This window comes from Paramisgurnus dabryanus, chromosome 15 (genome assembly GCF_030506205.2).
Source record: "Paramisgurnus dabryanus chromosome 15, PD_genome_1.1, whole genome shotgun sequence".
Taxonomy (NCBI): domain Eukaryota; kingdom Metazoa; phylum Chordata; class Actinopteri; order Cypriniformes; family Cobitidae; genus Paramisgurnus; species Paramisgurnus dabryanus.
In genome coordinates this window covers 7,416,595-7,435,150 of record NC_133351.1, presented here as the reverse complement: position 1 = coordinate 7,435,150, position 18,556 = coordinate 7,416,595, and the positions used below count along the sequence as shown (strand labels likewise).

General features: G+C 37.1%; 1 protein-coding gene across 1 annotated transcript in view; it reads right to left on the bottom strand.

Annotated features, from left to right (window-relative positions):
• ttn.1 (titin, tandem duplicate 1) overlaps positions 1-13,403 on the bottom strand; it is a 142,360-nt gene extending 128,957 nt beyond the window's left edge. Inside the window, exons 1-19 of the mRNA XM_073812032.1 lie at positions 13,194-13,403; positions 10,873-10,976; positions 10,571-10,774; positions 10,195-10,482; positions 9,317-9,396; positions 9,042-9,229; positions 8,501-8,759; positions 5,521-5,586; positions 5,149-5,407; positions 4,990-5,065; positions 4,230-4,448; positions 4,000-4,142; positions 3,736-3,914; positions 3,010-3,240; positions 2,655-2,893; positions 2,325-2,533; positions 2,074-2,238; positions 1,822-1,990; positions 27-1,726 (exon numbers count right to left, since the gene is read on the bottom strand). Of these exons, the coding sequence (XP_073668133.1) occupies positions 27-1,726; positions 1,822-1,990; positions 2,074-2,238; positions 2,325-2,533; positions 2,655-2,893; positions 3,010-3,240; positions 3,736-3,914; positions 4,000-4,142; positions 4,230-4,448; positions 4,990-5,065; positions 5,149-5,407; positions 5,521-5,586; positions 8,501-8,759; positions 9,042-9,229; positions 9,317-9,396; positions 10,195-10,482; positions 10,571-10,774; positions 10,873-10,963 (4,765 nt within the window). The 5' untranslated portion in view covers positions 10,964-10,976; positions 13,194-13,403. The remainder of the gene's footprint in view (positions 1-26; positions 1,727-1,821; positions 1,991-2,073; positions 2,239-2,324; positions 2,534-2,654; positions 2,894-3,009; positions 3,241-3,735; positions 3,915-3,999; positions 4,143-4,229; positions 4,449-4,989; positions 5,066-5,148; positions 5,408-5,520; positions 5,587-8,500; positions 8,760-9,041; positions 9,230-9,316; positions 9,397-10,194; positions 10,483-10,570; positions 10,775-10,872; positions 10,977-13,193) is intronic.
• Positions 13,404-18,556: the final 5,153 nt, after the last annotated feature.

Here is an 18,556-nt window from a genome sequence, read left to right as displayed (position 1 = left end):
ACCACCTAGTAGAAAAAGGCTTTTACCTTGAACCAGCAGGAAGGCATGGCTTGAGGTCTCACCAGCAACATTCATGGCTTTGATCATCACACTCGCTGAGTCCTCAGCTGAAACATTCAAGATCACTAGTTCACAGACCTGGTCCTCTGGCCAGTACCAGTAAACCCGGTCTGTTTTCTCCAGTAGGATTCCATTCTTGAACCACTGACACTCTGGATCTGGTTTACCGGTGACTCTACAACGGAAGTGTACTTCATCACCCAAGCAAACTGTCTGGCTCTGGATTCGTTCCATGATCTTTGGAGCCTCCATGCTAGGAGAGAGTACAATTCTCTCTGGCTTGAATTTGGGAATAGTCAGTTTCCGTTCCTCTTCTTTAAGAATTTCAGCTTCAGACGCTAGTTCTTTGGCCCGATGAAGGAGTTCTTCCTTTCTCTTCCTTAGCATATCTTCATAAGACTCGTCCTTCTTGCGGGACTTTAGCTCAACTGCAGTTATTGCTTCATAGTAGCCCTCCTGGGTCCTACGTTTAAACTTGCTTCTCAGTTCTTCTGTCTCTTCTGTTAGTTTCTCATGGGTCAATCTCTCAGTTTTCCTCAGCTTAACCACTTCCTTGTCTTTAGAGAGCTCGGATGGCTTCTCAGCTTTGACAACCTCAAAGGAGACTCTGCCATGCTCTTGGGATGGCACAGGTGCAGGAACCTTAATCTCAGGAGCACGGCGCAAGACTGACCTGAAGTCCTCCCTCTGCTGAATCTCAAATTTCACAACATGTTCAACTACGCCTTCAGGGTTTTCAGCCACAACTTTAACATCTCCTGAATCATAGGATTTGGTGTCTACAATTTCCAAGTAGTGAATGCCATCAAATAACAGTCTGAATCTTTTGCTCTTGCGAATGAGCAGTCCATTAAGGTACCAGTTGACTTTTGGAGTTGGGTAGCCGGTCACCCTTGTACGGAATTTAGCGGTATCCCCTTCCATAACTCTTATTGGCTCTGGAAGCATCACAATCTCTGGCTTAGTCTTCTCAAGTACATCATCTCCAGTAACTCCTGAAGGGCCACCCTCATGGGCAATACGCTCAATTTCATCTATTCTTTGTCCTCTCCTTCCTTCTGGCAGCTGGCTCTCCTCCACCAGACTCTTCTCGTCTTTAACAATCAATGTTGCAGAGGTCTGGTCAACACCAAACTTGTTGGTGGCTCTGCAAGTAATGATACCACTGTCCCTGGAATAAGCAGCTTCATAGTCAAGACTGCAATACCCAAACTCATTTACCATACGCAGTCTGTTAGCAGCTTCCAGTGGCTTGCTATCATGTAGCCACTCAACAATCATGGTTGGGTCGCCAATAGGGGTCAATCTACACTCAAAGTGAGCTGGTCCAAATCGCTTTAGTCTGACTGAGGTCAACTTCTTTTTAAAGTGTGGCTTCTGCTGTTTCTCTTTGTCATAGAGATCGCCCTCTTCCCATTGATCTTGGCCATAGCGAAGATGCAGTGGCTCCAACTCCGGTGCAGCGATTTCTTTGGCCTTGTACGTTCCCTTGGGAATGATAAGCCTCTTCTCAGGTTGAGGCTGGACTGTGCCCACCTCCACATTGACTTTGCAGCGAGTGGTGTCTCTGCCAGCTTTGTTAATGGCAGTAGCCGTATACCAGGCACTATCTGATCCGACACTTGAAGGAATCTTAAAACAAGCCTCACCTCTACCACCCTCAATCCTAATAAACACACAAATTCAGTTCATTGTAAAAATAAAACACACATTTAATCAGGAAGAGCAACATTTAAAAATATATATATTATCAGAACTTACCTGATGTTTGGATGTTTGTTCGGGGAGATGATGTCACTGTTCTTCAGCCAGACAATGTCAGGAAGGGGATTGCCAATGGCTTTGACAGCCAGCTCCACCAAAGTACCTTCTTTAACACTGATGTTTCTTAATTTCTCAATAAACTGGGGTCTCACCAGGTTTTCTTTGGCTGCAATTGACAATGGTGTAAAATTGATATTTAATGTAATTCACCTACAAAAAGTCTATTATCGAAAATAATGACAATTATACCTTCAACAGTAAGAGTGATGGATACAGAAGTCTTTCCAGCTCTGTTCTGAGCAACAACTGTCCACTCTCCAGAGTCCTGCGGCATGGCAGGAACCACAATCATCGACTGAGTTCCATCCTCCTTTATCACAATCTTATGGGTGTAGTCATTTCCCACTTGTTGTCCTGTAATAAGATTTTAAAAATAATATAAAACATTACTGCATTTGATTGAATGTATTTATCTGGGTTCGCTGGCCCAAATCACTTACCATTGTGGAACCAGTAAGTGTCAGGCATGGGTCTTCCAACCACTTTCAGATCAAATCGTGCAGTCTGTCCCTCAGAGCACTTTAATGATGATGGCTTCTGTACAAACACAGGCTTGTACAGCCTTTCTAGCTGTATCTCATCTGTGTCATCAAGTCTACGTGCAGGTGAGCGCCCAGGGGAACGACTTAAAGAGCGTGGTGACGTGGACCTAAAGATGTCATTATTGGCAAAAAATTACTTAATATCTTAATTTACTCAATCCTTTTCTAATATATTGGATTTACATGAACTGTGCCATTTTCTGAATTTTCTGATCTGATGAAACCTACCGAATTCTTTGAACTGCCCCTGGTTGAGCATACTGTGGCTGTGCTGTCCCGGTTGGCTCAACAGACAGCTTTCCAGAGCTGACAGCATTACCCTTTATGTTACTGATCAAAGCAGTGTAGACGCCCTCATCTTCTGGCAGCACCACGGGAAGACGCAGACTGGCTCTACCATCCTGCAGAACCTCCATCTGATAGCGACCTCCATGTGTAATGCGGCTGCCATCTTTATACCAGGTAATCTATGGATCAAAACAGGTTGTACTATCTTAGAATGTGTAAGTATTGATGATAACATGATGACTGTATTAAACTAATGTTGTTGAACTTAATGTCAACATGACAAATGACAACGTACCTTAGGGAGTGGAGTTCCTGTCATCCTGCAATGGAAAGTTGCACTCATTCCCTCCCTGAGTCTGTAATGTTTAACTGGGGTATTAAATACTGGATAAACAGCATCATGCTCAGAAACGCTCATATCCATACGCTCCCCATCCTCGGTCACCAACTCCTGATAAGTAATCTTAAGTAGACGGAACTCAATTTCTTGGATGCATCTCTGCTCAAAATGAGAGATCTGGAACTCCTGTGAAAAAAATATAAAAGTTGTTACGTTCAAACCCACATCTGAAGTCGAAAAATTTTATGTTTTAGCATAATAAAACGGCCTTTAGGATTTCACAGGGGTGTGAATAAAATGATTACATTTTAACAATAGCATTGTGCTGTTTAGAAATGAATATTTTTTTGCAATATTCAAGATCTGAAAACATTGGACTGGTTTCATTTTATCTGCAAATATATGCAAATAAAAAAATTATTATGAATTTGGCAGAAATTTGCTGGTAGTCGACAGTATGTATTAGGTACTAGGTACTGTTCACAGTGGAAAAACCCCTAAAAGTGATATGTACCGAGCCGTATCGGGCTGTAGTATGCAATGGAAAAGCGCTATAAATTATCCTTAACCTTCTTTCCCCCAAAAATATAAAAAATAACAAAAATATGGATTTGTGATATGAAACTAACAAAACTTAAAAATGTAAATTTTTCCCCTCACTCCTACGATTTAGCAGCATACCTGTTCTGTGAGAAGGGTCCGCATCATCTGGGATTGCTGAGCCATCCTTCTTTGGATGAGCATCTCTTTCTCAGTTTCGCTCTCGGTAAAAGCAGGCACATCAGCAACTTTTGGCTCCTCAACGGTTACTTCTGTCTTATATGTTACTTCTTGTTTCTTCATATACAGATCATATGACTCTGCAAAAATAAGGACATGTGATTAACATTTGACTAAAGCATAATATTTTATTTATTATTTTTTTAAATACTAATGAAAACCAACCTTCGTCAAGCAGCACGGCTGAGGCAGAGATCTCTCCAAGTTGGTTCCTGGCAAAGATGGTGTACTCTCCAGCATCATCGGGGAACGTCATGGAGATCTCCAGCTTACAGGCCCCTGTGTCTTTATTATAAGCTACTCGGTACCTGGAGGAATAAATGTAAAGATGAAAACCAACCAATACGCCGAAGCTGTGTCACTAACCATTCAAATCAGAAAGTTTGGAAACAAACCTATATCCAGTAGTGAGTGGGATTCCACTTTTCTTCCAGTAAACATGTGGTTTGGGGCTGCCTCCGATCTGGCACTCAAAGACAACACTGCCACCCTCAACCAGTTTTTGAACTGTGGGCTTCTTTATAAAGAATGGGGCAGTGCCTGCTCCAGCATCCACAGACTCAGAGACAGCACTCATTTCAGACATGATCTCCTCTTTGGCTTCAGCCATATACCTGTTTGATAAACACCTTTACATTAATTTTGACTCATACAATGTATTTTTGGCTGGTTTTGAGGTCCAGGGCCACATTTATGTTTTTGATATATACTTTGGTTAAAGCTTTTCTTCCGGACATACATACAATTTACTATATACATGGGGAAACCACTTAAAAGCTAATTTATAGGTTGGCAGTAATAAAATCTTTCAAAGTCCCTCCAGAAAAACGTGATTTTAGCAAGTTCTCGCATTTTCATTGCATAAAACTGAATAAATATCCCGCTTATTCCATCGCATTTTTTAAGAAAACGTGCCACAAGATTAAGGATTTTTGCCCGCAACAATCACAAAAAACTCAGTTTGGGAACCATTGGCATAACTAGACAGCTATATATTTGTAATAATTTAGCCAATCACTACGGAATATCCTGATTTTATAATTTTAGCATATTTCAAGGCTTGTTTTGTCTTAGTTTGAGTATTTTAAAGTCATCTTGAGGCCCCCTGGTTGAGAAACACAGCGTCATGCAAATTCAGGATTGTCTTATACTTACTGTCTTTCCTGAGCTGCCAATTCAACATGTTCAGAGACAGAAGTGTATTCCTCTCGGCTGTCAATATCTTCTGAAACTAAAGATAGCCGAACATTACAAACAAGTCTGTGATCTTACATTACAAATTTGAAAACATTTAAGTATTTAATGGTCTGTTACCTTTGACCAGCAGGTAGCAGGAGGTGCTGATGGTTCCAGCCTCACTGGTAGCAGTGCAAGTGAAGCGGCCACTATCTTCAGCAAAGGCCTCGCGAATCACCAAACGGGCAAAACTGTCTTCATAAGTGATCTGGAAATCAATGGAGTTCTCGATTCTGTAATCTTCTCTGAACCACATAATGGCTGGAGTGGGGTGACCTGAAATCTGGCACTCCAAAGTCACATAATCTCCCTCAGTGACGCTCACGTTCTTTAAACCCTGGAAAATACAGCCACAAGAATTTAATATACAATCATGTTTAGACTTTAGAATAGTTTAAAGATGTAACACATTAAAAATGAAGGTAAAATATGCACTTTAAAAATACTTACAGCTACAACAGTTGGAGGCATCACTTGCTCTTGTGTGTAGGATGGGATTCCTGCAGTCTCAGCAATCTTCAAAGAAAATAAAAATAATGATGGTAAGAAAATTTATTCAGCTTTTACATCTCAGGTTGTCGAAAACAAGGTTGTGGGGAAGAGATGGAGAAGGGGATTCATTTTATATTTACTAACAGTAAAAAGACTATTATAGATAGGTAAGATTGTAAAGATAGTTGATGATGTTATAAGGATCTGAAGTAGATGGCAATGCTTTCTTAAAAGGATAGTTCACGCAAAAACGAAAATTCTGCCTTAATTTACACACCCTCGTGTTTTTCTAGAACTGTATTTATTTCCTTTTTTTTTTTTTGATGAACACAAAAGAAGAAATTTTGATAAATGATGATAAGGACACAGCTGGTGGAAACCATTGACTTCCATAGTAGGAACAAATCCTATGTAATTCAATGGGAAGCGTCTGGTTTCCACCAGCTGTGTGCTTATCATCATTTATCAAAATTTCATCTTTGTTTTTATCAGAAACAATAAATGCATACAGGTCTAAAACAACATGAGCGTGAGTAAATGATGACATAATTTTCATTTTGGGGTAAACTATCCAAGTGAGAAAATTACAGAGCCTATAACTAAGATCTGACCAATCCAAGAACTGAAGTAATACCATTAGAAAATACCATAGTGAAATGGTTTATATTTTTTATGAAAGATTTACTTGAATGTTATAACAATCATGCTTACTTATTACTTATCATCACATAACCGATAAACTGATGTTTAATGCTGAAAATAGGTTCAATAAATATTTACATTTAGGCATATGCTGTTATCCAAAGCGATTTACAGTGCAATACAAGATATAAATTTTTTATGACTATACGTTTCCTGGGTTCAAACCATCGCCATTTGTGCTGTTAACGCAATGCTTTACCACTGAGCTATACACTGAATATTTAGTTGGTACACAGTAAAATAGTTTTATGTCAGGCCAACAATGCAAACCACCACTAGTTTATCATGCTATTATAAGACTAACACATGACCCCTGCTATCTTTAGAGCTCAGCATCTGTTCACATCCATCACAGTGAGCTTAAATAAACTCTTCATGCAGTTACATTAGCACAATACTTACTCACCCTATAACACAATGTAAATGTCTTTGTGGTCATTCTGTTGGTTACAGTTTATTTTGATGCAGTTACTGCCACTGTTGATGCTAACCTCTATACTATGATACAGTAGCTACAGTAGGGACAGTAACTTTTGAGGCAGTAAAATGCAGATCTAGTAGGGTGGCAAGAAAATATCCAATTTTTTTTAAATAAATCCAAGGAGAGTGCATGATTATAGTGCATGCAAAACAAACATCAATAAAACTAATAAACACAGTTTTTCTGTTCTGCTTGGGTTGCGTCATTACGCACCACTTTAAACTTTCCAAACTACTTTTTTGTCCTCCTATGCAATTCAACTACCCCCCTCCTTTAGTGCGAGCTCCTTCAGCATGCAACAAGATCAAAAGACAGCCATTAACAGTCATTAACATCAATTTCAAACCATCTGTGTCTCTACACACAGTGGTCAAATAATCCTCTAGCACTTACTGTTGTATTTAGATGCATGAGAATTTTGGTGAAACTGTGAACATTAGTCATTTTAAATAATCAATGAGACCACAAGATGGCAGGTTGGTGAAACTTGTGGGCCCAGCACGTGTCATTTGAAAATACCTTTAATGGTGTGAACACACAAAACGGCGTGAAAGCAAAACAGTGCGAAATGCATCTGTTAATGCTGTAATGGGTGTGGGGTCTCCTTTCATCACCACCTGTTTGAATTTTTCTCAAGTTATTTAGAGCATCTGCATCTTGCATTTAATGCAATCTTTAATCTGATCTTAAAATTAATACATTATTTTATAGGACTATTATTATAGGAAATGAATATGATTTAATAATTTAATAGGACTAGATGTTCTCTAGAATTTTGTCAATTTTGTGAATCATTTAATTTAAATACCCATAAACAAAATAAGATTTTTTTGCTGACAGATATACAGTACTGTGCAAAAGTCTTACGCCACCATCACCAGCTTTGTTGTTTTAGCAAAGTTTTAATGTCCATATATATTTATTTTTTACTCTTTTAAAGATACAAACATAAATACAGGAAATATGTACCTGAAAATAAAAACAAAACAATTTTCAAAACTAAATGTCTTCTTTAGGCAACAGTCAGTATTTAGTGTGACCTCTCTTGGCACGAAACCCATCTTGAGCGTTTTTGAGGAGATTGAAGTCCTGAAGTCATTCGATTAGAATTAGAAATTAGGATTTCATTTAATTTAAGAGATCCTGCAGAGATATTTTTATACTGTTTTCAATACTACATAAACATTTCCTGTATTTTCTGGTTGTATTCTAATAAAGGGACTGAGAAATAATTATTTATGATCACTATACAATTGCAAAAACAACAAATCTAATGGTAACATGGTGGCCTAAGACTTTTGCACAGTACCACATAAACAAAATAAGGTTTTTTTTTGTACAGGTAAAAACGAAAATAAAGATATCAAATCTTGAATCTTAACTACCTATTGTAAATGACAGACTTTCTAAACAATACTAATATATTGAGAAAACCTGCCTGTGAAAATCCAGCTAAAATCATATTTTGTGATTTACGGTTTCAACAAAAAATCATCCTACACAATGTTAATAATTAATAATGTACATAATTGTGAAATTAGTAATTGAATTCAAACTTTGATGCTCCTAATCTCATCATTAGATTATGAGACTTTATCCTGGATTTCACCGACAGGGTCAGATATTTTTAAGTGGCAAATTTAGTATTTTATGCATTTATTTATTCCTAAAACCCTTTAAATAAGAAGTCATGTTTAATAATAATAATGCTAATCACAAATGCTGTTTTTACCACTAGAGGTCACAGTAACCTACCTCTTTAAAAGCGACTCCACCAGCTTGTTGCTGTAAAGTAAAAGAACCTTCCCATTGCTGCTCCTTGTGGGCAAATGTGGATGAGGTCTGGACATATGATGTCCCAGAAGTCAAACTGGTATAGCTGGGCTCTCCCACATAACCCTCTTGCTTCCACGGTGGAGGAACCTCCTCACCCTGTGCTAATGGCTTGGTAAATGTCATTGGAGATTTCACTGGTCTGATTGGAGACCCAGACATTCTTAAAGGAGAAGTAGATCTAAAATAAAAAATAAAAAGTGTTTAGAAGACTGCGCTTATGCCATCTATGTTCTTATATTTCCACTTAATAACACTTGAAATTTGGAAATGTGTGCACTCATGCACAGTTATGCATCTAAAACTTTACTAATTTACATTTATGCAAAAACTTTTATCCAAAGTGAATTCAGGCTATACATTTTGCATGCAATTGAACCCATGACTATTTCTCTATAAGTTGAGCTATAGGAACACAAATACAGTACTAGAATATATTATGGTTCAAAAATATCAACTTTACCTGTGAGGTGCGTGACTGGGGCCTTTAACAGATCTCACAGGAGAGGGGGACTGTTGGCGAGGAGATGTAACCTTTGTCACCCCTGTCGATGGCTTTTGAGGCACATGAGGATGTGCTTTGTGAGCAAAATCACCATCCTCAATCTGCATTTCCATCATGTCTGAAGACTCATAAGAGGCCTCCATTGTCTGGAAAGAACACATTCAGGAGTTAGTGTGTGACATTTACTCTTTATTTAACTTAAGCGTTACCCGCATCGTGTGTAAATCTGTTACCTTTTCAATTCTAGCCTGTCGAGTCTCAGAGGTTGACACGATAGTCTTAGTCTTCTTAGCAGGCACTGCAAGCTCCTCGCCTGATTTTTTATCAAAACATAGGGTATAGGGTTAGGTTAAGTGTAGTGGATTTTTTAACAGAGCTTAAAGGGACATTCCACTTTTTTTTTGAAAATATGCTAATTTTCCAGCTCCCCGAGAGTTTAACATTTGAGTTTTTTCCTATTTAAAACGTGACTGTTCTTTAGTTACATTGTGTACTAAGACCGACAGAAAATTAAAAGCTGCGATTTTCTAGGCCGATATGGTTAGGAACTATACTCTCAAACTGGCGTAATAATCAAGGACTTTGCTGATGTAACATGGCTGCAGCAGGCGTATCGATATTACACACTGCCCAAAAAAATAGTCCCCTTGGTTACTTTCAATGGCAGGGGACTATTTTCGGCAGTGCGTAATATCACTACGCCTGCTGCAGCCATGTTACGACAGCAGAGTCCTTGATTATTACGCCTGAATGAGAGTATAGTCCTAGCCATATCTGCCTAGAAAATCGCAACTTTTAATTTTCTGTCGGTCTTAGAACACGATGTAACTACAGAAGAGTCAAGTTTTAAATAGGAAAAATAATAAAACTCTTTGGTTATTTTTTAGCGCGATGCTAATGGTCTAATCAGAGTCAATGGATTGTGCTAAGCTATGCTAAAAGTGCTACCTCCAGACCCGGAGATCAGCTGAATGGATTCCAAAACAGTAAAAATCAAATGTTTAACTCTAGGGGAGCTGGAAAATTAGCATATTTTCAAAAAAAAGTGGAAGGTCCCTTTAAATCATGTTCACAAGATTTTAATTTTGGGGAACACAAAACCGCATCACACCTTGAACTAGAAGCTCGGCGGTTGAGGTCACACGTCCACTGCTGTTAGAAGCACTGACAGAATACGTTCCTGAATCTTCTGGGAAAGCTTCAGCGATCCACAAGCTGTAAAGGTCTCCATCCTGAAGAATCTGAAAGTCAGCGGAGCTTTGAATCTCAGCTCCCTCTCTGTAAAACTTCACCACAGGTGTAGGGATTCCTGCAACTCGAACATCCAGTCTCACTTGGCTTCCTTGTCTCACGGTCATACTTTGTAGTCTCTGAATAAAGCTTGGCTGCGCAGTTTCCGCTTTGAGAAAAAAAAAACATCAAATTGTTTGTTTGATATTAGACTAGCATAAAGGAAAATTGCTTGTCTCTTTGATATTAGCTTTTACCTGTAACCAGCAGTTCAGCTGTGCTAGTGGCTTGTCCAGCGCCATTGGTGGCTCTGACAGAAAATCTTCCGCTGTGTGCGGCTGTCACGGCGGGGATCATCAAAGCAGCGCGGCCATCGCTGAATGAGATCTGAGCGCCGGGCAGAGCGGCAGCAGTAAGAACCTGGCCATCACGAAACCAGCTCACCTCTGGAACTGGATTACCTGTGGGAATGTAAAGGTAAAAATTAAGATGAATCATTCTTGGTATATGATTTAATTTAGATGCACTCTCAAAGTTTACATCAAAGACTTTTCCTTACCACTAACTTGAGCCTCGAACGTTGCAGCACTACCCTCAAGTGCCACAACGCTCTGAAGCGGCTGTGTAAACGATGGAGCTTGTGTTGACATGATAGGAGGCACCCTAGAAATAAAAAAATATTCAAGTAGTGAATTCTACATAGCATTCACAATAAATTGCATTACCAGTTGATGCCATTAGTGAAATACATTATTTATTGTAACATGACAAACTACGGTAGGTGGTCTATTTTTAGGTGCAAAAGAAAACCAAATAATCACTAACCCACCGACCCCCAGTTCACACCTGGCTATCAGCATCCTGTCATTTGTGAGATCAGGACGGCTTTGAATGCAAAGCTGTCGAGTGTTAAGTCAAGCACCCAATTAAACAGCTTCAACTGTGAGCCACAAGATCAGGTGAAAGGACAAATCCCCTACCAGATTGAACTATAGCTCCTGATATTTTAGTAGAAACATAGTATCTTCAGTAGGTATACCAGACGTTTCAAATTATCATAGATTATTGACTTTTTACAAGCTTCACATATTTTTTCCACTTACATTTATGCATTTCGTAAAATACTTTAATCCAAAGTGTATTCAAGCTATACATTGTAGCAGTTTTCATTGGGAATCGAACCCACAATCTTTCGTACTGCTATAGCAATGCTCTACCGACTGAGCTACATGTAATCCTGCCATGCGATGCCTCATGGCAACCATTCACATCCATCAGAGCAGACATGGTCTAAATCTGACCGAACATATGCTGCTATTTGCATGAACAAGAAAAGTAATGCGCTGGCCATTACACTAAAACAAAATCAAAAAATCTATAAAAATATTGGCAGTAATATTAACAAAAAATGTGATTTGCTTCTGACATGTTTGTAATTAAATTGAAATAAATACACATCTTTTTTAAAGTTTAGGCTAGATAAACCTTTATTTTAATTACTTTTATTAAAATAAAATTTTCAGGCACCTCTAAAGAAATTACTTTAAACAATCTTACTAATAGTTAGTCTTTAAATGAACAGCCAAAAATTTTGTTTTCTAAAATGAACTGCATATCAAAAGGTTACTTGTAATTGCAAATAATCCATATGCTCACACGAACAAAAAGCTAAAATATTCTTGTAAACAATACTGTTGGAAAACATGTCAGCAATGTGTATTTCCAGTATTATAAATAGTTTTTTTTATAAATAAACAGTTTTTTATGTCTCCCCGAAGGAGTTTTTAACCCTCTGACCGCTGTTGGCCTGTTGGCTTGCTTACTGGGAGACTGCTGACATTAGCTTAATTTAGGACTTTCTTTAGTACATTACGTTAATACTACTGTTGAGTTTGAAATTGTAATATTATTTATTACATTACTAACAAAATTAAATACCTCAACATACTCCATCCTAGGCTATGTTCGCAATATAGTTTTGAATTAAGTACTACTTATTAAATCACTTAATTTTTTTATTGAATAACTCCAACTTCAAATACTTTATCCTTAACTATATTTAAAAACTGCCATGCTTTGTTTTTTTCTATTTTCTTTTTTAAATTTTCTTTGTATCTATTTCATGTAAAGCTGCTTTGGAACAATGAACAAAGCGCAATATAAATAATGATATTGAATTGATTAAATATCATAAACATATACTGTAATATTACACCATAGTCTGTCTGATATATGAACTTTACATGATAAAATGATTTGCATTATAGAAAGAAAGACAGCAAGGCCATCTGCATCATCAACCATATGGCACAGACTCCAACAGGTGAGAGTGCTCCCCACTGTTCAAATATGAATCCTCAATTACACAATTAAAGCTTTGTTACACAAATAATAATTCAATAAGTATGACTTAAAAACCTTTAATACAGACCAAATAGTATCATATATGAAGGCTGATATTCAATGTGACAGAAAAGGCAGTCTCCAAAAATAATCTGTCCCTTGTTTGATTGACAGTCACCATGTGGCACATAGCTGAAGGTGCAACTGATATCTCTGCTGCTGATTCCCTTAAAAAGACATCATGGCCCAGCTGGGTCGGCGCTCTAATGCTATCACAGGCTATTCTTGGCTATTCTGAAATCATCCCTGCATTTGATCACCTTTATAGTTATAATGTTTAATTAAACTCCCGAAAAGCATCACAAACTGAACTCTCTTATCATGCTTGAACAATCTCAGCGAAACAGCATATGGTATAGCAGCATTTTTATTTTGCATCCAAAAAAAAAAAAAATAATTAGTGCAAGTTTACATCGCAACCAGCTTATAGAAATACTCGTTTTAATGGCTGTGCTCTATAAAGTAAATGTCACTTACTTGTATCACAAGGCTGCCTATATTTGATGGGACTGTGCCCAGGTGTCTATTGCCTCAGCAACAATCCTCTTATCCAAAATGATTCCAGAAAATCCAAGGTGAGAACGGTTGGGCCCCGTTATAACCCAAAAAACAAAACTACACAGGATCTAGACCGTGTAGTTTTGCTTTTTCCTTGCAATCCCTACACCCGAGGCAAGGCTGGGAATGCTCCAACTGCTCAGAACTGCTAACATAGTTGATTTACTTTATATACCTCAAGCTAGTTTACATCATCACTTCCAGGCCACTCCCAATTGGTGGCAGTGCACAAAGCATCATGGGAAAGCGATGCATTTTATGGAACTTCACACCTGTTTCTCAGTGCTCCCCTCCAACAGATGAAGTTAATACTAGCTTGATATGCTTTAGCCTCACTTTGGAATTTTAGGTGGATGGATTTGATTTTCTAAGCAAGTAAATCGTCAAGTTGACTACTTATTTAATAACATGCCATGCTAAAAACTTGTACGGCCGACATTAACCTGTTGATGACCAAAAGGAGAAACTGGCTGTCCCTGTCACTCAAAGCGGAGGGCAAAGCAAAGCAACCCCCACTGAAAGGGACTGATATACTGCTTACAAAATGTTTGCTTACAAAACTGTTCCTGTTTTATAAAATTTGTTGATAAATAAAATTGTGTCCCTTTTTTCAATCACAGTTTTCAGGAAAAAGGCAGATACAAGTTGAAGAATCCGTTAGTTTTTCAAAGACTTTCCTGTTTGGTGGTGTAAATGTTAACACCTATACAAAAGTTAAGGTACTTAGTGCAATTACCATTCTACTGTCAAATATGTCTTGCCTTCAATGGTATTTGAGCATTCACAATACTTTCACAATTTCACATTCGCCTTGCTTTAAAAATACATGGCAGGCATTATAGACCAATTGAAAAGGTTTGAAAAGACAAATAAAAAACATGATTAAATTAGTGATCTAATGATAAAGCAGTATAAGAAGACTATAAACATTAGCTTCAGGCTTATTGCTAATGAGTCAAATGACAAACCTGCGCTCCTGTGCTCAGTGCATTAGGTTCCAAAACACGATAAACGGCATTTAAAAAAAAATGAGTTTCCACCAAAATCAGTATTGTATCAGGTCAGTATCAAAATCCGATATTTGCCGTGTTATTCTGTTTTCTTTTCTCTAGTGCTTTGAAAAGATTAATCGCAATTAATCGCAATTAAAATAAATTTATTTTTTCATAATATATGAGTGTGTGCTGTGTGTAATTATAATGTGTATATATAAATACAAACACATTCATGTGTGTATTTAAGAAACATTTACATGTGTGTGTGTATATATATATATATATATATATATATATATATATATATATTTATTTATATTTTTATATATTCTATATTAATTTTAAAAAGTATATATAAATAAAAAAATCTGAAATGAATATATGTATGTGTGTGTGGTTAAACATACATAATAATTACACTCAGTACACACACACATATTATGCAAAAAATCACTTTTATTTTGAATGTGATTAATCGTGATTAATCTTTTCCCAGCACTACTTTTATCCCTTTTTTCCCAAAACGCGATAAACGCCACTGCAGAATGCAATAAATCCGCTCCACAAATCACAGTAGGGATGCTTAACGATTAATCGCGATTAATCGTTAGCAGAATAAAAGTTTTTGTTTACATCATATATGTGTGTGAACTGTGTATAATAACTTTGTATAAATAAATGTACACACATGCATGTATATGTTTTAGAAATGTTTACATGTGTATATACATTTGTATATTTATGCATAATTTATATAAATACTTAATATATACTTTTTTTTCTTAAAATTATACATGAATGTATTCATATTTATATTTATGTATATGTATATGTATATGTATATGTATATGTATATGTATATGTATATGTATATGTATATATATATATATATATATATATATATATATATATATATATATATATATATATATATATATATATATAGAAACATAAGCCACTCTGCCACTCGGGCGACGGAAAAATTCAGCGTGAAGTTTCTGTCATGCTAACACATTGATCCCAGGGGATCTTACGAAAAACTTATTATTTTACTCGAAGTCAACAAAAATCGAGCAGGACTAAAACTGATTGCTGTCAAAAAAGTTCAGGGAAGACATCCCAAAGATGACAGCAGCAATGACAGTGTTATTAATATGACAAAGTAAGTGTTTTGATTAATGCCATTAATGTTTATTTTTTTTATCAGTGTATACCACAAGTCAACTAAATGAATATAACATGGCAAAGATGAATGCACATTTATAGATTGATTCAATGGATTTATACTTTTTTGAAAAAAAAACTTGTCATGGAGTTATTGCATTTTGTGGAATTTTTTTAATGTTATTATAACCTAAAGATGCTATGTGAAAGTTTACAACAGAAAATAGTTGTTTTCATCTCGTCACTTTCTTGGTATAGAAAACACGTTTTTACCGAAATTAGTCAAAATGGATTTATTGCATTTTGGAACCAAACTCTTCATAATTTCTTTAACAGAATTCTCCTTTCAAAGCCTACTGGGAATGGCCGGTTTGGACTACAGCCCTCCACTTTCTGCTTTAATGACGTCAGTAGAACAGTTTTTTGACTAAACTCCACCCACAGGAATACGTCAGTCGCCAGCTAAGTTAATGGTAAGCTAAGATGCTATCGAATCACAACACACTAAACAAACTACACAATCAGAACTCGTTACGTATTTCTGAAGGAGGGAATTCATAGAAGTAGTACACATAGTTTTTTACACATGAAACATGAACACATGTTATATTGCGCACTGTAATCAAAATCAAAGCTTCAAAAACACAGAAAGAACGGGACCTTTAAGTTGTTTTTGAGTATAAGAAAGAAAGTACTAGATTGTTAATCTATTTAAAGAGTAGTTCACCCAAAAACGAAAATTCTGTCAAAAGACTGCTGGAAAACGGGAAAATCTCAACATAACACCGACCGTTACATTACAGTTGAGATGTACGCTCCAACATTAAATTACTCATTAAATTAATTACAATGTTGTTACAATGCTAAAAACAAATTGCCTGCTATGTTTCTGCTATATGCTAGTTAATGCTACATATATACTAACGTTTAGGCTGAAGTTCTACTATTGACTTTACAGTTACATTTTGCAGGTCCATACTGAAAAAACATAAACGTATCATTTAGAAACGTCCATTAAAAATCTCCAAACAATTAATTATTTCTTAAATTCTGTGGGCTCTATCTTGCACCCAGCGCAATTGACTTTGTCCGTGACGCATGTATCATTCGTATTTTGCCCCGGCGCACAGCGGGTTTTTCCCGTCACAGAAGCACGTCGGCAAACTAGGGAATGAACTTGCGCTCCCTGGGTGGTTCAGCGCAAAAAAAGAGGCGTGTTCCAGCGCAAACCATCCCTGATGCTATTTTGCAGTTTCAAAAAACAATTGCGCCACTGACCAGAAAAAAAAAGTTTAAAGTCAGTGGCGCGTTGCGCGTTGTTCATTATGCTATTTTAAGGGCGCATGCTTGACCATAATGTATAGGGTGCACAACGCGCATACACTTTGCTTATCTAATCTACACAGATGCAACAGTTATTTTTGCAAATCATAAATTGTTACACTTAAAAATATTAATACACGAGATAAGGGGAATCATAGTGGTGAGCATTGTGGTGATAGTTTTTATTTATTCTCATGCAAATAACGATTAAAATATTTTCATAACTTTGTTGTGTGGCTGTATTACGTTTATTTTATGTAAATAATAATTAAAATGTTTTCATAAGAAACCTTAATGTATATGAACTTGATTTGTAAGAGTACTTTGGGGTTGGACCTTGCTTGCGTTTCTTGGGTCCGATTTCAAAGCCCCCAAACCCTTTCAGCGGTGAGGGTGGACGCAGCGATGTCCTCTGCTGGCGTCAAGTCCTGAGGCAGATCCACCTCCCGTTACACGGCGTGCCCGATTTATGCTGGCAAGCGTGGGATGCCCCCGTACAAGGACGTCGGTCTCCTCGGCTGTGAACCGCTCCTGGCGTGCGCCTGGTAAATCCGTCATAATAATAGCAACCCGCCATGGAACTTGCGCCCTTGCGTTTAAAGGGAATGTTGGCTAGCGTTCTGATTGGTTTATTTGACGTTACGCCCAAACCACACCTATGAATAATGAACCTACTTCAGACCAACCCCTTATTGATTTGCGCCCGGCGCAAGAGTTATTTCTCACGCCGGGAAAATAGCAACAGCGCCCAAGATCCGCCCACAAACTCACTTGCGCGTTGCGCTTCGCACTTGCGTTTCAGATCGTTAAAATAGGGCCCTGTATCTTTATCTGATACAGGCTCAAACATAAGGTCTGTTTACACACACACAGAGCTACTGAAAAAGCTGCTCTGAGAAACAGCCAATCAGAGCAAAGTTAAACATTATTATTTATGACTCTTTCAAAAAATAAAAGACCATTTTATTCTAAAGGCAAATGTCTAAACGTTGCCCTGAGGACATCAACCACTTGGCAAAATCCGGAGATCCTATCACGCGTGCCGTATTTTCTGGACTGTCAAAAATGTGTGAAATAAATCGCACTGGACTATACGTCGCGTTTATTTAGAAAATTATTTCACAAAATCCAAGCCGAAGCATTGCATTCGCACTGCATGAAAAGTAAATGCATTTAAGACATTGACCAAATCTTAAAGTATTTTTAAATCAATTAATAGATACTTGCTTATTTCGATATAAAATACTGTTTATGTCAGTAACTGTTATTAGGCAAATTTACATGCAAAATTTACAGAATGCATTGTTTTACACATTTCCACAGGACAAAGATCCTCAGAAATCATGGTTTGTTAAAATGAGAAGAGACACGGCATAATTGCAGTGCAATGTGTACATAAAATCTGTTTTGTTATTAGCCTGTTGGCTAACCATTAATTAAACACACTAATATAGTCCTACAACTAAGTACATATCTCCAAATCGTACAAATTAAATAAAAAACAAGGCATGAATACGTTAAAAAACTTTTCTCCACTATTTTTTTAAGTACATTGACCTGAATCAACAGAATCAGGATTCATTCCTACCTAAATAACATTTGTACTAATTTTGGCGGTTCATATGGTGTTTTACCTCTAACAATACTTGCACAACTAACTATCACGTAAATAGCTTGATTTCAAGTCAATCACACGTTATTAAGTTAATGTTCATGTATAGCTCAGTGGTAGAGCATTTCACAAAAGGTGTTGGGTTCGAACCCATGGAACACAAATACTGATTTTAAAAAATGTATCGC